This window comes from Hemitrygon akajei, chromosome 21, assembly GCF_048418815.1.
Source record: "Hemitrygon akajei chromosome 21, sHemAka1.3, whole genome shotgun sequence".
NCBI lineage: Eukaryota > Metazoa > Chordata > Chondrichthyes > Myliobatiformes > Dasyatidae > Hemitrygon > Hemitrygon akajei.
In genome coordinates this window covers 44867078-44893790 of record NC_133144.1, presented here as the reverse complement: position 1 = coordinate 44893790, position 26713 = coordinate 44867078, and the positions used below count along the sequence as shown (strand labels likewise).

The following is a 26713-nucleotide window of genomic DNA, read 5'->3' as shown; positions in this document are numbered from 1 at the left end:
CCTCTCGCCTGCTGATCCTGGTGGAAAGTCCCTGTATTTGAATGATCTCTCTCTCCCCCTCTCACTTGATGGTTATGGGTCTTGGGTAAGCTTCAGTTGACGCTGCTTATGGATTGGGCTTTGTAGTTCACATTATGATGCGTTTCTGTTTTCTGGTGGCTTTTTTGTTGCTATTTTATGCAATTTTGATGAGGACAGATCTGCAGGCTAAAGTTAATGAGTGACACAGCACTAGATTGAACTGAACTGAGCTAAATTGAATATACCTGGACTCTTTCAATGACTTTGTTTTATATTCTGTGTTTTTCACTAATTTTTTTTGCCATTTGCGCGATTTGTTTTCTTTTGCGCATTGTGGTTTGATGTTTTTCTTTGAACATGTTCCATGGTTTTCTTTGTTACATGGCTAGCTGGGAAGACGAATCTCAGGGTTGTATACTGCATACATATTTTGATAATAACTGTACTTTCAATATTACCTGGTGCTGGTCAGTTCCTTGGTGGAACGGATCTGGTGTATTAGGGTTCTGTACATTAGACTTCAACTGAGCATTTAAAGAATATGAAGTGCAAAGATTCTTCAAAGGCCTTGCTGCACGGGCAGAGAACAAAATAGACTCTGGTTTTGTTGACATTTTATTTCATTTAGAAAATTGTTGCTTGACAATAAATACGAGGCATTCGTAAGCCATAAATGTATATCCACCATCTTAGACTTTATTTAAGTTTAGTGAAACCATATAGATTCCATCTGTCACAAAAACCCAAAAGTTGTTCTTGATCAGTATACAGTAAAGTTACAAAATGCATTGAAATTGAATAGGGGTGAAATGACCAGCTTTTAAAGAATATGTATTTTATGCAGTGATGATTATTAGCCAAGTGTCACTTTTAATCAAATGTTTTCCAAGTGCTCCTGTGCAAAGGCCAGCTGAGTACTGGAAACAGCTGGCTTCATGGCACTTGTCCAAGGCCTCTACAGATCATCAGTTTCAGCATTAAACTCGAGATCTATTCCAAGGTTAACCAAATTATCTGTGCTTGTTGGAGTCCAGCCCAGGGGCGTCCTGTTGAAGTTGGGCCGAGTGCTGATGTCTTGGTGGAACACAAGCATCGGCTCAGGCTCTGGAATAGAGGCTTCAAACTCTGGGAGCTGAAAAGTCATCAGTTTCGCTGCCTTTTCAAACCCTCCATAGGGCATAGCAGTTCTGCAAATTATTTTAAACATGTGTGAGTTTATTATATTCAATAATTCTTTAAATTTACTACTGACCTTTTTTGCACTCTTTTTGGAATTATAATACTATTATTCTCTTGACATTTGAAATATAAAACAAGTCAGCAATTCTCTTGCTGACTGCATCCAAAGATTATCAGTAAGGAAACAAATAATGGTTAGAAATATTAATGGGCAGAAGAGAGGTGGTAGGATGCTCATATGGAGCATAAAAAACTGAAATAACCTGCAGCTGTATTATACATGAAAGTTGTGATTAAAGCACAAAAAATTCAAAAACAGCAGTGGGAATTAACTGTGTAAAGAGTCATGTGTTCTGCAACTTTTTAAATCTATTTTTGGAATGTAGGTATTGCTGATAAGATCAGCATTTAATGCTCTTGCCCTTGAGTAGGGATGGTGAGCCACCTTGATTTGTTCTATTGTGAAAGTACTCCCACTATTATCAGGTAAGGAATTGAAAGGTTTAGCACCCAATAACAATAAAATAATGGTAATACAGTTCCAAGTCAGGATATTCTACAATTTGGAGGAAACATGTAGGTAATGTTCCCCTGTATCCGCTTCCCCATATTACTATGGCTGATGAGGTGCTGCACTTGCAAGTAGTCTTCAGAATAACATAAATGCAGTGAGTGTTGATGATTGTGCCAGTGGTGGAGAGAAAGTATGAATATATAATTAATTATATGTTGGTCAAACCGGCATTTTGCCTTGGATGTTACGGAGCTTCTTAAGGAGATTAAGTAGCACTCATCCATGCATGTCATGAATATTCCATTATATACCTGACATGTTTTGCAAATGGTGGAAAGATCTTGGGAATCAGATTGTGATTCACTCCCAAGAATATATTCAACCTGATACAGTTGATTGTGTTGAATTTCCTATAAATGGTGACCCTCTCCTCTTAGGGTATTGATTCTGGGGGACAGTGATGGCAATGTCACTGGATATCAAGGGTAGGGTTAAGTTGTCCCATTCAGCAGCACTAACCTGAATTGTGTTCAGGTCTGGTCGCACGCAGGTTTGGGTTGTTTCATTTCCAAAGAAGTTGCATATGAAGTTACACATTGCAAAACCTTCAACATACATTTCCACTTTTGATTGTGATGGAAGGGAAGTCATTGATGAAGCATCTGTAAATAGGTGGGCCAGGATATAGCCTTATTGGAATCCTGCGATTGAAATGATTAACTTCCAACAAATATTGAGATCTTCCTCTGTATGAGGTTATGGCTTCAAATGATGGAGAATTTTCCTTTGATTTCTATTAATCTGCTTCATCTTGGTATCTTATTGTCACACTTACTCAAATGCTGCATTGATGTCAAGGGCAGAAATATTCTTTGCCTCTGGAACTCTGGTTCATGATTGAATCAATATTCCTGTGAGGTCTGAAGCTAAACTAAGCATTTATTAAACATTTATTTTTTTTAAGGATTATATGGGTCAGCACAACATGGAGGGCTGAAGGGCCTGTACTGTGCTGTAGTGTTCTATGGTTCTATACTGATCGCACAAAAGTCTACATATGCTGGAAACTGAAGCAATACACTAAATGCAGGAAAACTCCGTATGGATTTGGCAACATCTATTGGATGGACAGTTGACATTCCTGTAGAAACCCATCAGTTTTGTTGGAGGCACAGCTATTTCTGGAACTTAAGACTTCACAATTAAAAGCAACAAATCTAGTTCCATGGCTGATTTCAGTGATTTCATGATATCATCTGAAATGACATAGTTTGGCTCAAGACTGACTTCTGTAATGTTGGAGACAGGACGGAGCTCAGGTGGACTTGCATGAAGATGACTTAAAGTGCTTCAGACCTGTCCTCACATGTTGGTTTCAACATTACTGAAGACGGGATTTTTTGGAACTTCATCCTCCTGTTAGATGTTGATTGGTTTATGGTTATTCACAAGTGCTATGTCAGGACTGCAACTCCGCCACGGACGGTCCCAAGCCCAATTGTGAAAAGTTGTTTACAAGGCAACTTTACCATGTCTACTGCATGCTTCTTTTACTGTTGGCATGCATGTTGTTAATGTAGCTTTGTTGTGTTGGTGCTTCATTTTTCAGTACACCTGGTGCAGCTCCAAGCCCACCCTTCTACTTTCTCCACTGACCAGGGCTGAATCCCTGGTTTGATTGGTAGAGTGAGGGGTCACAAAATTAACTTTTACTGAAATACAATTATGCTTTTGCTGATAATCCACAGTACCTCAGGAATGCCTAGTTTTGAACTAATAAATCAGTTCCAATCAACCCTATTCAGGGCAATAGAGGGGGTATGGGACTATCTCCACAATGATTATGTGATGCTCACTCCTAACAATTTTGTCATAGACCAATGCATCTCCAACCTATAGATTGGTGAGGACAAAGTCTGTTGCACTTCCTTCATTTTGATTCACTCACCACCTCCTGCAAACTCAATCTGCCAGGTGTTTCAACTTCTGTAGATGCTCCCAGACATTCAGGTTCCTCATCAGAGCCCGTTCTTTCACCTTGCTAGTCTCATTTCCAATATTACTCTACATAGGAGAGCACAGATTCTTCAGTTGAAAGAGAACTGCAGGAAATTCCTGTCTATAGTTGACCTGATAACACAGGGAGTTAATATTAAGCCCCCCCCCCCCCACAACAAGGCTATCCTTCCTACCTATATACCATAATACAATTACCTCTGTTGGCTCTGAACTGTGATACAGAATGTACCAGGGACTGTGATGGAGGAGTCTTGAATATCCGCCAAAACAATTCTCTGAATATGACACCAGGCTCTTGCTTGACCAGAGTGGGAGAACTCTTCCAATTTAGCTAAAGGTCCACAATTGATCATGAGAAAGATATTGCAAAGTTAACTAGATTAAGAATGATTTGTCCATGCCCGATTCTCATTCTGTCTTAAAGTAGTTTTAATTAATACAACAAAATGGCTCTTGGGCAATTTCAGTGGTCCATTATCAGTTAGTCACTTTACTACAGATCCAGAGTCACATTGGCTGTAGTAGATAGCATAGCAAATCTTCCTCCATGAAGGTTATCTGCGAATGAGATGTTTTTTAGGATAGGGGTTTCATGGTGCCATTGCAGAGTCTAGTTTTTCCTTAAAATTCCAGATTATTTAATTGAATTTAACTTGCCCAACAGTTACGATAGGATCTGAACCAATGCCTCTGTATTGTTAATCTAGATCAGGTGTTCCCAACCTTTCTTATGCCATGGACCCCTACCATTAACTGAAGGATCTGTGGGACCCAGGTTAGGATCCCCTGATCCAGTCATTGCATTGCTCAACTAGCTACTTAACCCTATACCACCAAAACATTTCATTATGGTGCTATTTTTTTTTTTAAAGAAAATGTATTTGATATTTATTTTATTCTCCAAGGAGACTGAAGTCCTTTAAGTAAGGCAGCTCTACTGAAAGAATCTGGACAGATTTCAAAGCTAAGCCACCATATCCAATGACACAGCTATATCAAGTCACAAGGCAACAGTCTAATTTAAGAATACTGATCAAGTCACATAGATATTAGAGACTTTTGGCAGTATAGTGTTGAAACTCTTACCATCTTTTGCGAAGTTACATGCAGAACTGTCCCTTTGCCTCTATTATTTGATATTTATTGGAGGTTACAAGATCAACACTGGTCATTCTGCGCTTACACACATTAATCACCTTCTAGTAAAATGGGTGGGCTGATTATTGGCCAGTGTGCCTCTAACCAAACAGCTGTTGTAGAGAGTGCACTCTAGGCAGTTGTTTGAAGACTAATAAGCAACAAGACTCACTGCATAATTATTTTCTGCACACAAAATGTCCAACCGACCCATTCACCCCTACCTCCCATACCTTCAGTCTGTTGTTTCTCTTGCAATGACTTCCACTAGCTATCTCCACATCCTTTAAGCTGTACAATGCATCTGAAAGCCACTCAGCCTCTCAGGCTTGTTCACCAATCAATGATATTTATTTATTTAGAGATGCACTGCTGAACAGGCCCTTCTGGCCCAATGAGCCACCCTACCCAGCAACCCATCTATTCAATTCCAGCCCAATCATAGGACAATAATTACAATGACCAATTAACCTACTTACTGGTACGTCTTTGCATTGTGGGAGAAGCCCGGAGCACCTAGAGGAAACCCATGCACTCATGGGGAAACGTACAAATGCCAGAATTGAACTCTGAACTCTGGAACACCCCCTCCCCACCCATGGATCTGTAAGAGTGTTGTGCTAGCTGCTGTCTGTCATTCTCATTTAATTAATATTGCTCCCCCCTCAAATCTTAATATCCTTATACCTTTGGTTAACAAATTTATCAGTCAATTACAACTGATCTAGCATCAGCCAGCATTTGCAATTTTTTTTTTACCACTTTCTTTATATCCTATGTATCCTGAACATGCAATGTAGAATATTTTGGTCTTTTAGGATATTTCTGACAGTTCCTAACTTCATGTCAATTTTACTTAAGCAAAATGCCCATGCAATGGTGATGGAATAGTTAGATGTTCCACATCTAAAATTAACTAAAATTTTAAAGAAACAAAAAAACATTTTCAGTTGTATGTGTATAAAAACACGTTTGTATGTTCTCCCCATGACCCTGTGGGTTTCCACCAGGTGCCTGGTTTCCTCCCGTATTCCAGAGACTTATAGGTTAGGGTTAGTGAGTTGTCAGCATGCTATGTTGACGTTGGAAGTATGGCAACAGGGCAATATTTGCGGGCTGCCCAGCACAGCCTTGGCTGATTTGTTTTGATGCAAATGATGCGTTTCAATGTTTTGAAGTACATGTGACAAATAAACCTAAGCTAATCTTTCCACGATGTAGTAACATTTCCATATTAAATTCCACCTGAAATTTGGTTGTGTTTACTTCAGTGAAGTTAAATGCACCAACATTAGTGCATTCCATATCTGTTGCACACAAGTGTGAATAAATTTCTATGTCAATATGGGAAGGTCAGAAAGATAGATAGAGACAAATGAAGGGCAGACTGAATATGGTCAGCCAACACCCTGGCGAACTCTACAGCCTACTAATCGCATTAGTAGAAGTCACATGACAAAAGAAGGCGTCCTATTGACTTCAGTGCTAAAACACATACTCCTAAAAACAGACTTGTGAATGGGCCAATGAAAGACTGGTAATAGCTGTTAGTATTTCTTCCAACACTACGGATACCACACAAAGAAACACAAATTTAAAGATTCATACATGCAAAGGCAGGTGATATAAAAGTGGTGACAGACCACACATAGATCTCTTTTTCAAAGTTGTGTTAAGGATATGGAAAGGATTCAACAAGTGCACCATTAATTGAGATTGTTAGCCTGGATTTGTGACCAGCATACCTTTTACTATTTAAGAATTAACAGAGACATGGTGCATTCAAAATAAAAAGCACTTCTGAAATGCAAGTTATGTACAGTAGAAAATGGAGAATGCTCAGAATACCAAGTGTTACCATCTTTCTCCACCAGTCATTTATCTTTTTCCCATCCAGCAACGTAAGATTGTACAGAATACTTGGCCAGAATTTTAGCCATGGCCAAGCCAATAATGTGTAAAAGTGTAGCATTACTTTGTTATTATATTCAGTATCTGTTGTTTACAAAGGACTTCCCCAACCACATAGACAAATTTGCTCTGCCACCTTCAAAGAAATAATGTTGGCCCTAGGGTCCTCTGATCTAGTACTCCCTCAGAGGAGGACCACTCAAATTATACTACTGCTCCCAAAGAGGACCATTTCACACTGATTTGTAAATGTTGACCAAATACTTACCTCATTGCAAAGTTTCATATCAACTGCAAACTTTGAAATTAAATTTCCTGTACCCAAATAACAAAAGAAATAGCCAATATTAAACCCAGGAAAACCCCAATGTATATTTTTCTCCATTTAGAAATACATCCAATCACCATGTTGTATTATCCATCCAATTAACCTTATTCCCCATGTTGAATTAATTTTGTAACAATGTTATCTCTTTAAAAACACAAGTTTCAGTTTTCTGATTAATTTTGATGTGGCTAATTATGAAATGCCTTTTGGAAGTCATTGTGTATATATATTGCACTTCATCTCTGTCACTTCTTCATTCCCTTGGGTATCGGCATCCAAAAAATTCAAATGAGCTGGCTAGACTGACATTTCAATCTTTCCCATTCTTTCCCCAAGTTAACAATCTAATCTCAGAGGTATTCACGAATTTCTTTCAGCAACCATTTTGGTGCTAGGACAAACTCCACAAGAACTTGAGAAGAACAAAGTAGCTCCAATAATGAAGGAGAAAGAGAAAAGAACATAACTTCAGTTTTTCGGGGAATCTTAGAATTTTAGGGCACTGAAGGAAGCTAGTAATGAGTGTGGCTACAATGTAGTTGTTCAGCTTACTTCCACCTCCCAGGTCTTAGTCTGGTAACCTGTTAGGTGACAGAATATTGTGCTCAGTGGTATCTTTTAAATGTGATGGGACTCTTGTCTCCATCATTGTTTCAAGCAGTGAATTCCAGACCCCCACTAATATACATTTCTTACCTTCTTACAACTCTTTAAAATTTTCTGAAATCTATGTCTCTTTGTTATTGGCAAGCAAGTCCTTCTTGTTCAAGTTGTCTAGTTCTTTTTACAGAAAGATAAGTATGGAAATTGGTGTTTTGGTTCAGCAAAACATCAACCACTCATTTTACACTGATCCTACATTAATGGCATTTATTTTTACTCTCCCCACATTCTACCATCTACCTAAACACTGGGGGCAATTAACTGACCTATCAAACTGCACATCTTGGGATATGAATGGAAACTAAAGCACCCAGTGGAAATCCATGCAGTCACATGAAACCTCCACAGCAACCAACATTGGGATTGAACTTGGATCTCTGCCACTTAGAAGCAGTAGCACTGCTAACTCTGCCACTGTTCCTAATAGTCATTTCATAATTTTGTACACCCCAATTAAATTAGATCGCAGCCTCTTGTGCTCAAAAGAAAACAACCCTAGTCTATTTCATCTCTCCATATAACTATAATTTTATAGCCTGGTCAAATCTTTATAAATTTCTTCAGCACCCACTGTTAAACAATCATATTATTCCTATAGTGTCATGACCAAAATAATACTTCACACTACCATTGATACTTTTCTGCTGGCTAGAATTTTCTCCTCTATTAACCACACTGCCAGTTTTGACATCATTGACATCATTCTCAGTTGTGGTTCTTCCATGTAAGTCCTTGTTATTAATGTATGTCGCAAAAAGAAAAGGACCATAGAGCCTTTCTGCTGTAGATCTCCAGTCACTAAAGCTTCAGTACTTTTTGCTTCTCCTACTGAATAATAAATATCACGTGAGCTTTTATACTCTAGTTAGTCTGCCATGTAGGGTTTGACAAATCAACTGCTTGTAAGTAGACTACGTCAAAATTACTATCCTCATTCTCACATTGTTTCTCAAAACATATCAACATAATTAGCCAGATTCGGACATGACTTACTCTTAGCAAATATATCATGACGGCCTTTAATTTAACTCTGAATGTTGATTTACCCAAATTGATGTCTTCAACCAAGGAAGACTGGACAGTGATAGAGCCGTTTCCTTTTTTGCTTCATTTAAGAGTCTGGGATACAATTTAGCCAAGCCTGTTGATTTATCCATTTTTAAAGATCCTGTTCTCTCTCATTATGCCAAAATTTCCAATATTTCTCATGCTTCCTTCTTAATGTTAATAGCAACAAATTATGCTATTTATCTTAAATATTTTTGGAAGCCCTATGAAACATTCAGTAACAGTGCAAGGTAATTAATCTTCGTGAAACTGATTAACCGGTCATCACTAGTTTGGTGCCAGCTTTCTTCCAGTATAGAACTTAAGATTTTGCACTAAATAATATTAGTTGACTGGGCAACTGTAAATCTCCTATTAACTATTTTTTTCTGGGGAGCCAATTGCCGGAAGCTTAAATGTGGTTGGTCATTTTAAGAGGATTTCATCAAATCCTAATACCATGACCGTTCTTTTGCACACAAATTGCTTGCCAATGAATTTATTAATTCATGAACGTGCCAATAAATTGCAAAGAGCGAGTTACTAAAATGGTGGCAGGTGCTGGTGTAAGTGAAATGGAGTGAATGAGTGGGATATGATAGGTGGTGTAATTTTGACTTTCACTCCAAGCAGAGTGGGATTCTTGCTCAAAATGCATCACTTTACCTCCCACCATAAATCCCCTGTCTCTAATTCCCAGATCCCATTCTTTTGGCTTCATCTCATGTCTGTGGATAGATAGTCAACCAAGGAGTGAAGCTGAAAAACTCTAACTGTCATTTCCTAGGCTTTGTAATTCTAGCACCTGTTCACTTTGTGGCTAGAACCTCACCTGTTAAAACTCTTGAAGACACGAAGTTTGGCTGGAGCACCTGGTGGTTCCATATGAGAACTCATGGTGGACTTCAGTTCCGGATCATTCCCCATGGCCTGTTCCCAGGGTGACACATACGTTTTAATTATCGATGTGTGCTTTTTGCCTCCTGCTCCAGCTCCCTTCCCATCATCACCTCCACCTGTCAGGGAGCAAACAGCACAGCAATAGATATTAACATAATGTCACACGACCATTCCAGCTCATGTAGTCCTGATCACCAGGAAAGCAAAGACCATAGTTTTCCAGTACCCATTTCTGTGACTGTACACAATGTAATTACATTTATGCCTTGCTATGCTCTTATGAATATAACATGAAATTGATGTGGGAGAAGCCTATATGGTCTCTCAGGTCTGCTCCTCTATCAATAATGTCAGAGCTTATTCCTTGCCTCAGATCCATACTACCGGTTCACTGGATCTCCAACCCATTCCCACCACCATGTTCTTTGTGTCCAGAAATATATCAATCTCAGTCCAGAAGTTTCTCAATAAATTGCAGGGTTCTGTATAAAAAGGCATCGTTTCTGAATGGACAGTTCTTTATCCTAACAATATGCCTCCTTATTCCAGATTCACTGGATTGAAAAAACCATCTCTCAACATCTACAACATTGATCCTTTCTCAGAATTAATTTCCCATTGATATATCTTAGCCTTCTTAACACCCAAATATAGTCAATCTTATTCAATCTTTCCTCAGAATTCAGCCCCATCATTCCTGGAATCAATCAATGAAATCTACAATTCACTGACTTCCAAGCTAGTGTACCCTTCTTTAGGTAAAAAGACCAAAATTGCACTTAGTTGTTAAAATGAGATCTGACCAAAGCCCTAAGAATCCAGAAAGACTTCCTTACTTTTGCATTCTTGTAAATGACACAAACATGATATTTGCCTTCCTAATTGTTTTCATGGTTACTTTCTCCAATCATGACTCAGCATATTAGCATATACATTTTCCAGTGTTTGTCCATTGAAAAATATTGCTCTTTCTATTTTTAGATTGGACAGTATATTTTTCCACATCATACTTCATGATCTGGACTATTTACTTAAATTGTATACCTTTAAAACTATTTTGCCTGCTGCTCACAGCCCAGTTTCCCATTTAGGATAAGCAATATTTCACCCAAGTTTTTGATGCATTGATTCCTGAATGTGACCCATTATTGTTTTACATGTAGATTCTGCCTAATCAAAATTCAGTCTGTCTTATGCCAGTTACAACATCCTTAATGGAGGATTCCAGTGTTATGGTGACAATGTATGCCAGGTAGATGGGTTTGTAGGTCCTTACATTTTCTCCCTTCTTAAAACTTGCTATTTCATTTACTACCTTTTAACCTGCTAAGATAGTTCTAGAATTGAAGGAATGTTGAAATAATACTAATAATTTTGCTATCTTTATAGCCAACTTTTTAAAATCTCTAAGGTGTAGCTTATTAGCCATAAAGGATTTGTTTGCTCCTTACTTTCTTCTCTGCTTTCTCATTTGTGATACTAATTTTTCATAAACATTTAGTTTTGTTCCACTTAAGTCTTCAGCAAAAAGGTAAACACAAAATAATTGTTTAATGTTAAGACATTTACAGTTATAATTTGAATCTTTATTTTTACTTTCTTTTACTGGTTCAAAGAAATTTTAACAATATTTTGATGTACTTTTTGACTAATCAATAATCTATTTCTTTTCTGTATTTTAATTGTTCACTATTACCTCTTGCCCAAATCCTCAGGTTTACTGTTCCACCTGGCAAAATCAACAGCCTTTTCTTTTGAATTAGTGCTATTATTAAGTTTAGCTAGATGCTGATTATTTTTTATTATTTTCTATTTCTCAATAGAAGTATCAAATCTTATATAATTAGCTGGCATGTCCATTTTCTTGATTTTACCAACTTAGCTAAACCTATGTAAAATGATTCAATGTTTTTGTCTGTTATTTTAAGAAGGATAGTTTAACCAGTATTAGCTACAGATAAAATGTAAATACTTACTTCCTGAAGCTTCCATGAATCATCATGTAAAAGGAGGCATAAAGCAACATTTGCATTTCCCTCTACACAATTCTCCTGCTAAACAAACTCCTGACAGAGCACTCTATTAAGGCTGCACTTCTTTCAAATTTACCCCATTCAATCACAGAGTGTTAACAGAATCAACACACACAAAATGCTGGAGAAGCTCAGTAGGCCAGGCAGCAGCATTATGGAAAAGAATAGAGTCATCAGTTCAGGCACAGACCCTTCATCAGGCTAACCTCTTCCTTTTCACACATCTAAAGGAAACTTATTTCCAAATCAGTGTTGATTAGCTTCCCAGTTTTCGCTTGCATAGCCTTTTCAATTTGTGTTGTGCTTTGTGCATTGGTTGGTAAAATGCAACTGTTTTACTGAAGCTTGAGGTTTGTCTAAATAAATTATTTTCATTCCATTGCTTTTTAAATTTTGTTTGTATTTTCTCCTCTTTTATTCCTTCTCTCTTGAAGCTGTTTCACTGTCCTGATGTCTAATTTCATTGGCTGCTCCTGAACCAATTAGCCAAATCATTAAAATGTATGTATGGTCACTGAATTCAATTGTCTGGATGACTGGGAGGGAGCAAGCACTACAACTGAGCAGGATAATCAGCAAGCTATGGATTAATATTTCTTGCCCTTTTATATAAGAATAAGAACAATGGCCTAAATCTGCTGTTGATGAGAAGCATTCTCAAGTATCTTGCTCAAAACCCAGTGACGGATGGCATTCAACACCTCAGCTCATAAAGACCCATCATTGTGAAGACCCATCTTGTCAGCTAGGCTATATCAAATGTACCATTGTCAGTGCCATTCACATCCAAAGAATGCAAATAAAGTTTGTTTGCCTCTTTGTTACTGATTATTTGAAGGATAGGAGTCAATTTACTTTTCCTTTGGAAATAGCAAATTCTATGAAAATCTTGACCAAAAGTATTATGCGTTTGTGGAAAATCTTTGAAGTAGTTTAATCCATTCATAACTATGAAAAAAACTCCAAAACAACTTAATTGGCTGCAAAATCTCTCAAGATTTTGAAGCTGTTAAAATCACCATAAGCTCCTTTCACACTGCCTATCTTTACACATAATGGTCCAAGTTGGCATTACTATAGTTTTTTTTGTGGGTTTTACATATGCGGTGATAACCCATTTATTTCCTGAACTTCACTTAAGTTCAAACAAGCTTTAAAATAGTTAATATTTTTAGCTTCTTGGTAGCCTTGATAGTTCTGCAAAATGTAGACTTCATTCCAGTATTCAAATCCTATGATGCTTAGTTCTCACTGGTACTTTCAAGAGACTTGAGGGGTCACTGGAACAGCGACTCTTTGGAGAAGAGCTAAAATATTGAAACATTTTTAATATTTTGTGGAGATAGATTAGACTCTTTTACTCTCAGAGACAACAAAATCGCATCATGTTTTCCTCTACTGACTGTTTGACCCCATGCACCCTTCCTTCCATCCATTAGGTGGAATTACTATCTCTCTGACAGAATAACTGTTTCAGAGTACTTGGGTTGTTTACTGACAAGGCTTGAATGCAAGCTTACTCAGGACTTTTAGTCTCTTTGCTAATTAAGTTCTGCAAAACCTATTCATTCTCAGAACCTCATTCACATGCTTACCCTGAACCCCACTTCCCTCTGGACCTCCAGCCCCTCCGCTCCCTCCTTCTCCTTGGCCACTTCCTTGTTTCCCAATGATTCCAGAGACAGCAGCAAGATGTTGAGGTTTGGGATGAGGTGCTGGTGCTGTGCCCTTTGAATGTGTTCCATACAGGCTGTACCCACTTCGGAATTTGGAGTCCATCCCTCCAATTACCTGGATACCACCTGGCCCAGTCTTCAGCACAACACCAGAGCCAGGGAGGAATTTCTGGAAGTTGTCCTAGAAAATTAAAATTGTGAATAAAAACATGTTATTAAATTTAATTATAAACAAAGTTCAGAGGTGAGGAGATTAGGATTCTTGTTGATTTCAATTGAAATTTGCTTTAGATTTTGGCCTTCTACTCCAATAACTTTAAAAAAAAGACTTTATTGTATTATCAGCTATGGAAGTGTTGTGGGAATATAGGGATGTGGTGGGTAAAGGAAGTGTAGAAAGTTGCAGAGCAATCGTGTGAGATAATGCTTTCCTTTCAAAGTAATCCTCCAAAGCTCAAATCAAATACTTACCCACACCAGCCAGAATATCACTCTCTTCCGGCCTGATTTTCCTTTTCGCCCCCCCCCCCCCATTAGCTATTTTTTACTTTTATTCAACTCTTCAGCATCCTCATGTTACTTAACCCATTGAAAAATGGTCTTCCATGGAGTTCTAATTATCTCTGTGCCCTTAGCCTATCATCACCTCAAACCTCATTGTTGTATATTGGCATCCTCTCTCTTCAATCTTGTCAGATTTTCAGAGATAATTGAGGAACTCACAGTAAACAAGTCACAAGATCCATTAGATTAAAATATTTTCCATCATCACTTGTCACACTTTTGTGCTAGCTTTCTAGTTTCATGTACAACAACTCCAAAATCCCTTTATGATGCAGCTTTCTATTTTTTCTCCATTTAAATGATACTATTGATCTTAATTCCAAAATGAAAACCATCACATTTTGTTATAGTCCACTTGCCAGCATTTTGCTTACTCACCTTTTTCTTCAATATTATATAAACTGTTTGCATTTTTGCAACTTGCTTTCCCATCTATTAGTGTGTCGCCCACAAATTTGCCATCATACATTCACTTCTTCACTTCAAGCTGCGAATATATACTTGTAAACAGTTGCAGTCCCAACTCTGATTCCTATGGTACCCACTTGTCACAAGTTAACACTATGAAAATGAGGACACAAGAGACTGCAGATGCTGTACTCTGGAGCAACACAGAATCTGCTGGCCGAATGACAGTAGAAGGAAAGAAACTGTCGAGATCTTGGTTCAAATCCTGTATTAGGACTGAGAGTAGAGAGGCAAGATATTCAGCAAAGACAAGGGAAGCAGCATGGCAAGCTTGGAAGTTATAACTAATACATCTATTGCCTCAGTAGCTGCTACTTTTAGGATTCTAGGATGCAAGTAACCTGGTCAAGCAGTCTTATCAACCTTCCACCCCTATTAGTTCGTCTCATACTAAATCTCTTATGATGCTCTCAGTATTTAATTCCTCCCCATCATCATTCAGTATTGATGTCTGTTGCATCCATTTTGTATTAAGATTTCCTTATTTTCATATTTCAGCCCTCTTGAAGTAAGAGCCAATGTTCCATTCACATTCTCTATTACCTGCTAATAGCACTTTTGTGCTAATTTCTTATTATTGAGAATCTATCTTACTACAAAGATGGCTGCAAAACCTCTGTCAAGCTCCTCTGCCATTTCCTTGTTTTCCATAACTCGTTCACCAACCATTCTTTAGGGAGCAATGTCTACATGGACTCCTTTCTGACTTTATATATACTGAAAGAAACTATTATTGTCAATAGTCTCATCCATTTTCCTTGTAGTTTATTTCCTCTGATTTTTATTATTATGGTCCTCCTTTACCAGATGCAGAATTTATCCCAATCTTCAGATACACTGCTGACTTATGCCTCTATATGCTTTCACTTTCAATATCTTCCTTAAATTCCTTGGTAAGCCTTGGTTGGATCATCCTTTCTTCGAATCTTTTCTTGTTATTGGATACAATTTTGCTGAATATTATGAATTACCTCATTAAACACCTGCCAATACTTAACTATTGTTTGTCCTGCTAATCTATCAGCACAGTTTGCTTTAGCCTTATTCATTGTAATTCCCTTTATTTAAGTTACAATTCCCATACAACTGTTTCTGTTCCCTTAAAGCTTTCTCCCTCTCCCTCTCAACTTAAATACAAAATAATATGATCCCATGATGATTACTTACCAGGAGACATTTTACTCAGTGTTCAGTTATTATGAATCTGCCACACTACCCTTTATCAAAGCCAAGATAGCTTGTTCCTGCTTGGCTCCAGAAAACCACCCCAAATGCACTCCATGAATTCATTCTCAAAACAGATTTTTCCAACTTCACTGACTGAATCAAAGTGAAAGTTAAAGATTCCTATAATTAAAGCACTGATCTTTTAACAGCTCCACCTCCCCCTTAATTTTGTTGATTTATATCCTTTCCAAAAGTGTGGTTACTGTTTGGGGGTCTGTACATTACTCCTACAATGGTTTGCTTTCCCTTGTTGCTTTTTACCCCCAGTCAGCCAAGTGGATTCAACATCTTCTGAGCCTTGATCAACTGTGACAAGTATACCTATTTCATGTCTTATTAATAGTGCTATCCACCACCTTTGCCTTACTGCCAATCCTTGTTAAATGTCACACATCACTGAACATTAAGTTCCCAGTTTTGATTTTCTATTAACCATGTCTCCATAATGGTTGAGAAATCATACCCTTTTGCCCCGATGTGTTCATCTAAGTACCTAACTACAAATACTGCATGCATTGATCCTAAATCTTCAGGCATGCCTTTTCACCATTTTTTTATGATCTTGTCTTTTTTGTACCAAGACCCTTTTGCTCTTATTTTGACTTCTTTTGCTTTTAAATTCTAGAGTTAGCTTCTTTTTTTAATTCCTGTTTTTTTTTCTCTCTCTTCCTGGTCATCTTGCTTAGGTTCCCATTCCCCTGCCACTCTAGTTAAACCCTCCCCAACAGCATCAGCAAACAACCCTGTCAGTCCTTCACAGATGTAAACCAAACCACTTCTATAGCTCCTATCCTTTCCAAACCTGATTCCAGTGTCTCTGGAAACTAAATCCCTCCATTTCTTTGGTATGCATTCCCAGTCTATTGCTCCTGTATTACACTTAATGCTCTGCTTTTCTAATTTATCTTTTAGAAACACAGAAAACCTACAGCACAATGCAGGCCCTTCAGCCCACAATGCTGTGCTAAACATGCACTTACTTTAGAAATTACCTAGAGTTACCCATAGCCCTCTATTTTTCTAAACTCCATGTACCTATCCAGGAGTCACTTAAAAAAACCCTATCATATCTGCCTCCACCACCATCGCCAGCAGCCCATTCCACGCACTGCCATTCATTGCGTTAAAAAAAACTTACCCCTGACATCTCCTCTGTACTTACTTCCAAGCACCTTAAAACTGTACCCTCTTGTGATAGCCATTTCAGCCCCTGGAAAAAGCCTCTGACTATCCACATGATCAATGCCTCTCGTCATCAGCTACTTTAGCTACTTTAATTTGTTTTCCAGGACAATATTCCATTCTCTCACCTATGTCATTGGTACTGATATGTATAACCGCCACTGGCTGCTCACCCTTCAACTCCTATCTACTTTCCAAAGCAATAATTTATTGCAACCTTCCAGCTCCAGATTACAGTTTGATCTATTAGTTCACACTTAAAAGTGGCAACCCACTGGGGGACCTGTTGAAACAGTTTTAGCATCCATCTGTTCTTCACAAGTTGTCATTTTCTCTAGTCATTGTTTTTGATACTCCATCATTAGACTCCCAGTACCCAGATCTTTTTCCAGTCAAGGGATGTATGTTAAACGTTACTCATATTTATAATTACTTTTGATGCTGTTGATTCCTAAATGCTTTCCAAACAATGAGAAATGACTGCTTGTAGATCCTCTACTCAATGTGTTTTGTTTGCAGAGTTTAGGTCACTTTTTGGATTATCCCTGTCTACAGGTTTTCATTCACACCAAACCCATCATATAATATGTGATAAAAATTAATTTATAAATCAATTTCACCAGAAAGGAAAATAATCAAAAACATAAATTGGATTCAGGTAAAGATGAAGTTCAGTATAAGTCAGACACTAATTAAAATCAGATCATGTGTGAATTTGGTGTCATTTTAATTTGGAGTAAATTTTTCCACTGAGGTTGGGTGAGTCTAGAACTAGAGGTCATGAGTTAAGGGTGAAAAATAAAATGTTTAAGGGGAATATGAGGAAGAACTTCTTCACTCAGAGGGTGGTATGAGTGAAATGAGCTGCAAGCAGAAGTTGTGGGGGTGGGGTTCAGTTTCAATGTTTCAAAGAAGTACACGAGACTGGAGTAGTTCAGTACTGATGAGAAGAGCCAAAGAGCCTGCTTGTGTACTGTAGTGCTCTAAGACTGAAAACTCGCAGAGTATAAAGTTGGCATGCAGAACATTCAAAGTGGCTTAAAATGAGATGCAGTGCTTATCAGCAGAGGCTTACAGGTGCTTCAGAAACTAAGGAGCTAATTCATTATGAATTCCAACAGTCTACCTTGGGACATATCTCCGCCTTTGAAGATAATATATCATTGCTTTGTACACATTGAATCCACGTTATGATGATAGGTTTATTAATTGTTCACTATTTTTATTGATTATACTTCCCATTTCTCTCATTACTGCTTTTTCCAGTTTACATATTTTTAAATAGTTTTTTTCATCTGTGCTATTTGGATTTAGTCTGTTAGAATGCCCATACACTATGAAACATCATTGGGCCACACTAATTAACCAACACCTTATTATAAAACATTTTATTACTTTCCCCAAACCTCATTTTAAAGTATTACAAATTACATATCACTCATAGCACAATATCCATTCAGTATGAATGGGGAGATTTTTAGCATCAATAGTTTCATGTTATGTTTATTTTATTTCAATACCTTCAGTATCTCAAAGGGAGGTCTTTGAATATCAACCTGATGATAGAATGAAAACTATAACATTTTCTTTAAATGATGGTCAAAATATTTCTTTGATTTTGCACTCTGAAAGTTCACTTAAATATTATTTTAGCAGACCATATCATAAAAACACATTATCGAGAAACACAATGCATAGTTGGGATTCATTGATTGAAAAATAATGTTAATCAGTTTCTCATCGGTAATAAACTTGTTTTTTTTCTTTGTTTATGAAAGAAGATGAGAGAAGTCAACAAGAATTTGAAGCCCAGTCATGTCAGTCAATTATTGAACATGTAGCATCAGGGGGAAAAGTTCAACCAGAATGCCATGAAAAAAAATCAAATGATGATAAATTCCAGTGTGGAAAGGCAAATACCACCAGAGCAACACACACAGAATGCTGAAAGAACATAGAAACACAGAAAACCTACAACACAATACAGGCCCTTCGGCTTACCTTAGAAATCACCGAGGGTTACCCATATCCCTCTATTTTTCTGAGCTCCATGTATCTGTCCAGGAGACTTAAAAGACCCTATCGTATCTGCCTCCACCATTGTTGCCAGCAACCCATACCCCTGACATTTCCTCTGTATCTACTTCCAAACACTTTAAAACTCTGCCCTCTCGTGCTAGCCATTTCAGCCCTGGGGAAAAAGCCTCTGATTATCCACACAATTAATACCTCTCATCTTATACACCTCTATCAGGTCACCTCTCATCCTCCTTCACTCCAAGGGAAAAAAGACTGAGTTCACTCAACCTATTCTCAAAAGACATGCTCCCCAATCCAGACAACATCCTTGTAAATCTCCACTACACCCTTTCTATGGTTTCCACATCCTTTCTGTAGTGAAGCAACCAGAACTGAGCACAGTACTCCAAGTGGGATCTGACCAGGGTCCTATTTAGCTGCAACATTACCTCTCAGCTCCTAAACCCAATCCCACTATTGATGAAGGCCAATGCACTGTATGCTTTCTTAACCACAGAGTCAACCTGCGCAGTAACTCTGAGTGTCCTTTGGACTCGGACCCCAAGATCCCTCTGATCCTCCACACTGCCAAGAGCCTTACCATTAATACTATATTCTGTCATCATATTTGCCCTACCAAAATGAACCACCTCACACTTAACTGGGTTGAACTCCATCTGCCACTTCTCAGTCCAGTTTTGCATCCTATCAATGTCCTGCTGTAACCTCTGACAGCGCTCCCAACTATCCACAACACCCCCAACCTTCGTGTCATCAGCAAATTTACCAACCCATCCCTCCACTTCCTCATCCAGGTCATTTATAAAAATCACAAAGAGAAGGGGTCCCAGAACAGATCCCTGAGGCACTCCACTGGTCACTGAGCTCCATGCAGAACATGACCCGTCAACAACCACTTTTTGCCTTCTGTGGGCAAGCCAGTTATAGAACCACAAAGCAATGGATTACATGCCACTTTACTTTCTCAATAAGCCTTTTATGGGGTACCTTGTCAAATACTTAGCTGAAATCCATATACACTACATCTACTGCTGTACCTTCATCAATGTGTTTAGTCACATCCTCAAAAAATTCTATCAGGCTCGTAAGGCATGATCTGCCTTTGACAAAGCCATGCTGACTATTCCTAATTATATTCTGCCCCTCCAAATGTTCATAAATCCTGCCTCTCAGCATCTTCTCCATCAAATTACCAACCACTGAAGTAAGGCTCACTGGTCTATAATTTCCTGGGCCATCTCTACTCCCTTTCTTGAATAATGGAACAACATCTGCAACCCCCCCCCCCCCAATCCTCCAGAACCTCTCCCGTCCCCATTGATGATGCAAAGGTCATTGCCAGAGGCTAGGCAATCTCCTCTCTTGCCTCCCACACTAGCCTGGGGTCCTGGGGTACATCTTGTCTGGTCCCAGTGACATATCCAACTCGATGCTTTCCAAAATCTCCAGCACATCTGCTTACTTAATATCTACATGCTCAAGCTTTTCAGTCTGCTGTAAGTCATCCCTACAATTGCCAAGATCCTTTTCCATAGTGAATACTGAAGCAAAGTACTCATTAAGTACCTCTACCATTTCATCCGGTTCCATACACATTTTTCCACTGTCACACTTGATTGGTCCTATTCTCTCACGTCTTATCCTCTTGCTCTTCACATACTTGTAGAATGCCTTGGGGTTTTCCTAATTCCTGCCTGCTAAGGCCTTCTCATGGCCCCTTCTGACTCTCCTTAAGCTCCTTCCTGCTAGCCTTATAATCTAATAGATCTCTATCATTACCTAGTTTTTTGAACCTTTCGTTAAGCTCTTCTTTTCTTCTTGACTAGATTTACAACAGCCTTTGTATACCACAGATCCTGTACCCTACTATCCTCTCCGTCTCATTGGAATGTACCTATGCAGAACTCCTCGCAAATATCCCCTGAACATCTGCCACATTTCTTCCGTATATTTCCCTGAGAATATTTGTTCCCAATTTATGCTTCCAGGTTCCTGCCTGATAGCCTCATATTTCCCCTTTCTCCAATTAAACACTTTCCTAACTTGTCTATTCCTATCCCTCTCCAATGCTATGGTAAAGGAGATAGAATTGAGATCACTATCTCCAAAATGCTCTCCCACTGAGAGATCTGACACCTGACCAGGTTCATTTCCCAATACCAGATCAAGTACAGCCTTTCCTCTTGTAGGCTTATCTACATACTGTGTCAGGTAACCTTCCTGAACACACTTAACAAACTCCACCCCATCTAAACCCCTCTCTCTAGGGACATGCCAATTGATATTTGGGAAATTAGAATCTCCCACCACGACAACCCTGTTATTATTACACCTTTCCAGAATCTGTCTCCCTATCTGCTCCTCGATGTCCCTGTTACTATTGGGTGGTCTATAAAAGACACCCAGTCGAGTCATTGACCCCTTCCTGTTCCTAATTTCCACTCACAGAGACTCCGTAGACAATCCTTCCATGTCTTCCTCCTTTTCTGCAGCTGTGACACTATCTCTGATCAACAGTGCCACACCCCCACCTTTTTTCCACCCTCCCTGTCCTTTCTGAAACATCTAAAGCCTGGCACTCTTAAGTAGCCATTCCTGCCCCTGAGCCATCCAAGTCTCTGTAATGGCCACAACATCATAGCTCCAAGTACTGACCCATGCTCTAAGCTCATCGGCTTTGTTCATAATTCTCCTTGCAATAAAATAGACACATCTCAAACCATTGGTCTGAGTGTGTCCCTTCTCTATCAACCTGCCTACCCCCCCCCCCCTCCCCCCCGGCGCACTGTCTTCAAGCTTTCTGTATTTGTGAGCCAACCGCCTCTTTCTCCGTCTCTTCAGTTTGGTTCCCACCCCCCAGGAATCCTGGTCTAAACTCTGTCCAATAGCCTTAACAAACCTCCCCACCAAGATATTGGTCCCCCTGGGATTCAAGTGCAACCCATCCTTTTTGTACAGATCACTCCTGTCCCAAAAGAGGTCCCAATGATTCAGAAATCTGAATCCCTGTCCCCTGCTCTAATCCCTAGCCATGCATTTAACCTCCACCTCATTCTATTCCTATACTCACTGTCACGTGGCACAGGTAGTGATCCCGAGATTACTACCTTACTGGTCCTGCTTCTCAACTTCCTTCCTAACTCCCAGTAGTCTGCTTTCAGGACCTCCTCCCTTTTCCTACCTATGTCATTGGTACCAATATGTACCACAACCTCAGGCTGTTCTCCTTCCAACTTTAGAATATCATGGACACAGCAGATCAGGCAGCATCTATGGAAAAGAATCAACAGTCGACGTTTCAGGCTAAGACCCTCAGAAATGATGACTATTACTCTTTTCCATGGATTCTGCCTGACTTGCCAAGTTCCTCCAGCATTTTGTATGTTTTGCTCTGGATTTCCAGCATCTGCAGACCTTTTCATTTTTTGGTAAATAGCACCAATCTGAAAGAACATTTTGTATGGATGGAAGAGTTTGGTTAAACACCGTGATTGATAGACAAAAGAGAGATAAGAAAAAGGATGTCCAGGTGAAAGCTGGAAATAGCAAGTTATGTAACAATTCCAAATGGGATTCAGGAAATGAGAATAGTCACTCTCCCCATCTTTTTTTTTATCTTATTAGAGCAAACTAAACAAATGTGCATACCAAATAGCCTTAGAGCTGGTCAAGTATTGTAATCAGGCCACTGAGATGTTTAATGTTTTGGGACAATGGAGAATTCAACATGCTTCCTAATGCCAAAGCACTGGATGTGTAGCATTATAAAGCAGATTTCTGCTGCACAGAAAAAGTCAGGAAAATGGACAGCCAGCATTTCAGCTTCGGGTAGACTAGATGAAGGGTTTTCACCCAACATTCAACTGCTCATTTCCCTCCACAGATTCTGCCTGACCTACCATGTTCTTCTCTCTGTCGGCATCTGCAGTCTCCTCCTCATTACACTTACCTCATGCCTGTAGTTATTATTTGGGAGGTCCAGCACTAGAATCTTCAATATTCTTAACCTCCAATTAGTAATCATTTCCAACATTCAAAACTTGAATAGACCCTCTCTGTCAGGACAACTCTTCAGCACAATTCTGTCTGGACATTATATTTCATGGGTTTACTTGTAACAGGCCGGGAATGAAATTGGGGGTATGAATGGTTCAATGTGAGTGTTTGGTAAAAGAGGGACAGGTACCAAAGGCCTTCCAAGGGCTTAGTTGGATGAAATCATCTTACGTTGGATGTTGATAACACAGAGGCAGTAAATGATTGAGGAATGTGGGAGAAATAGATCTGGAGGGTGATGACATTTCAAGCAAAATTGATGCCAGATTAGTGTAAGGAATAGACGAGGAGGAAGAAAAGGGTATATCCCAGGAAACTTCAGAAGTACGCTCAGGAAACAATTACTGGAGATGCTTTAGCATAGAAAGTTTAGTGTGTAGAAGGATACCATTTGACCCATTGCATTAGTGATGGCTACAAAGTGCTTTGCCATCTAATCCTACTTCCCAGCACTAGATCTGTAGCTATCCTGTTCATGGTTCTTCAACTATACCTCCTGTCATTTTGTAAATATCTCCAATATATTTTCAGGAAATAAGTTTCAGGCTTCTTGATTCCTCCCTCCCCCCACCCCCCACACTCACACCCCAAACCCCTATCTCACCTCTAATCTTTCAAGCAGTTATTGTAAATCCATGCTTTGTAGTAATTACTCCTCAGCTGTGGGAAATCAGACCTTCCTATTCACTCTACCTAGACCCCTTATTATCTTGTGCTGCTCAACTTATCCTCCCTTTAATCTTTTCCACCTTAAAAAATGAACAATAATTTTAGGTTATCCAATCTATCCTCACAGCAATAAATTTTCATCCTCTAGTTATCCTCTGCATTCAATCCTGTGCAGTCTCTGTAATGGAATGACCAGATTGTGGGCAGTACTCAAGCTGTGGTCCAAATAATGATGTGTAAAATTCTCCCTTCCTCTTATATTCTATGCCTCAACAAAACAAAATGAAAGCATCCCATGAACTTTTTAAGGGTAGAACCATTTGAGGCATTTCCCATTAAGGTGATGAGAAGCTTTGGAAGGGAAAGATGTGATTGACAATGTCAAAAGTTTAGGGAGGTCAAGGAAAATGAGGTTAATGCAGCACAATCACATTTACAGAGAACGTCGTCCATGTCTTTGGTAAGGCATATTTTAGTGGGAGGAACAGGAATCTGATTGGCGATCTTCAGTCAGGAAGGTGCAGAAGAAATGCCCAGGAATTGGAACTTAACCATCTGTTCCATTTGAGAGGATAGTGAGGTCTGAGTTGAGACAGAAAGTTTTATGGAGAGATTGTGGGTGAAAATTGTAAAGCTTAAGGTGATCATCTTGGCTTTGTAAGCGAGATGGAACTACTTACCATAACACCATGGTCACCTGGAAAAGAAAGTTGTAGCATCAGAAGTTTAGTGAGAATGGAGTAAGAAAGCAGAAGGTTGGTTTTCTGTAAGTACTGAGATTAATTGGTCCATGGGGGTGTTGGGTGTGACAATGTAAAGTGCTCAGGATTCAGGATTATGTGGGATTCTGTTCAGTGAGCCAGAGGAAAGGAGAACATGGAATGAAAGGGGTGGGGTTCCATCATGGTGAAATTGGGACCTACTCCTTGTCAGAGATGTGATTGCCAGGGCCAGTGAGCAAGCATTTGAAGAGGACCTTAACATCATAAGTGGAGAAAGGAAGTCAGATGATCTCCATTAGAATTAGAATCAGGTTTATTATCATTCCTATCTTCTGAAATTTCTTGCTCTGTGGTAGAAGTACAGTGCACATTAAAATTACTACAGATTTCAAAAAATAGATGGAAAGACAGACCAATAGGTATATAGAAAAATAGATAGTGAGGAAGAGAGGGGTAGTGTTCATGGGTTCATTGACCATTCAGTAATTTGATGACTCTCTGGATGTTCTAGGACACTGTAGGATTTGGCACGGTGCCTGACTTGTTGTGGCCCCATCTGGTGATGAGCAGTTTAAACAAATTTAATACCATAATTCAGATTAGTTCTTGAGGAAGCAAACACCTGTGTAATTGGGAGAAGGCAGCGATTTAGCTGGAGGCGAGATAGGATCTTGCCATCTCTAATCACCTGAATATTAATTATTACTTGTTATATGTTGGGATTTTCTTTAACTGAAGTGTTAGACAGACGTTCACTGTCAGACAATATAAAGTACTTCAGAAAAAATAGAGAGGTGGCGTGCATGAGAATGTTACACAGATGGGGTGAATGTCTTCAACTTTTGTTCTGAGGCAGGAGTGGAGGTTGTGTGTGAATATGAAATTTAACTGGATAACAGGATAACATCCTGAAGGAAGAAATGCATACCATCGAATCTGGGTTAAAGACGTCGGGGTGTGATTCGTAGGTGAATCTCTCGACCCTGCGCTGCCGCTCTTTAAACATCTGAGATCCTTTATTCTTGAGCAGTGACAATTCCTCCAACATCACATCCCGGGGGATGCTTATCTTCTTCCCGAAGTTAATCTCGGCTCCGGCTGTGCAGAAAGTTGTTTGTAAAATGTGAAACAGTTAATTAGGGGCAGCGACAGCAAGACCCACCTTTGGAACTGGTTATTTAATGAACTGCACCCTCGCCAATTCCTCTCGCCTTCGAGGCTGGAGTTACAGGCAAGCGCGGCAAATATTAGACGCATTTCACTCAGTAAATCACACACATCCTCAGCTGTTTGCATTCGACAGCTCAGGGGACTGACATGTTCTCCTAGGAGGAGAGGACAGACATATGGCTCTGCGCGAGTTTTATAAAATTACTGGAGGCACGGACTGGGTGGACCAATCAGTGACTGCTTAAAAAAAACTTGGAGAAGATAGAGAGTTTATTAATAAGATACAGCTTGCAAAACTTCACTATAAAATGGCCATGTTTTCTGTATTAACTACAAAAATCACTAGCCACAACTCCTCAATTTCACAGTTTACTTCGTTATAATCAGCTGCGGATAAATACGAACAGCAGGTTCAATAACCCTGTAATCCGAGTAAGCGCTCCATCTTTTTTGGGGGAGAGCTCAGTATCTTTATAGGGAAAGCTGTAATCCAAATGTGTGCCGATGTGCTCAAGCGTTGGACCTACCGTCCTTCATCGCTTTTGTGATGATTCTCGATGACTTTTTCCTCTTGGCGGGTGCGGGGGTTCCAGCTAACGGCATGGTCGATGGAGTCTAATCCTTTCTTGCCACTGAAGAGCGAGGAAGGGAAAGTACACACATTGGCAAAGTCATTAAAATTTGGGGAAGGTGTCCGATTGATGCATACTAACGACTATCCAACACTTAGCTTCTCATTAACTACTTCAAGATTATTGATCTTAAACAAAATAAATGTTTTAATCTTGACATATTGGATGGATACTGTACCCACAATAGGGATTACATAAAAGAATGTACACAAAAAGTACAGACGTATTATTCTCTGCAGTCAAACATTTCTATAACAAAGATATATCGAGAAAAAAGTATCCTTGCAGTAAATCAACTACATAAAGCTGTTACTTTTGATAACAACTCCATAGAGTTCAGGTCATTGCCAGACAATCCAACATTTTCTTATAACATGGAGATGTTCACAGTGACATACCTTTAAAAACCTGGCTGCTGGTCGCTGACTCAGCTCTGAATCTGCTAAATGAAGGTGTTCATGAGATAAGCTGAAGAAATTGTGCAGAAAGAACAGACAGGAGTTGAGTCTGCACAGCACCAAGTGCTGATGCAAAGTGCAGTGAATTTGATTCCAA

The 26713-nt window shown here is 39.1% G+C and overlaps 1 protein-coding gene across 1 annotated transcript; it reads right to left on the bottom strand.

Annotated features, from left to right (window-relative positions):
- Positions 1 to 695: 695 nt before the first annotated feature.
- myoz1a (myozenin 1a) lies at positions 696 to 26713 on the bottom strand. The gene is made up of 6 exons (XM_073025324.1): positions 26557 to 26713; positions 26054 to 26158; positions 25285 to 25454; positions 13348 to 13609; positions 9652 to 9835; positions 696 to 1208 (listed from the first exon to the last, which is right to left on the bottom strand). Exons 2-6 carry the CDS (start codon positions 26127 to 26129, stop codon positions 977 to 979), a joined length of 924 nt encoding a protein of 307 aa, XP_072881425.1. The 5' UTR covers positions 26130 to 26158; positions 26557 to 26713; the 3' UTR covers positions 696 to 976.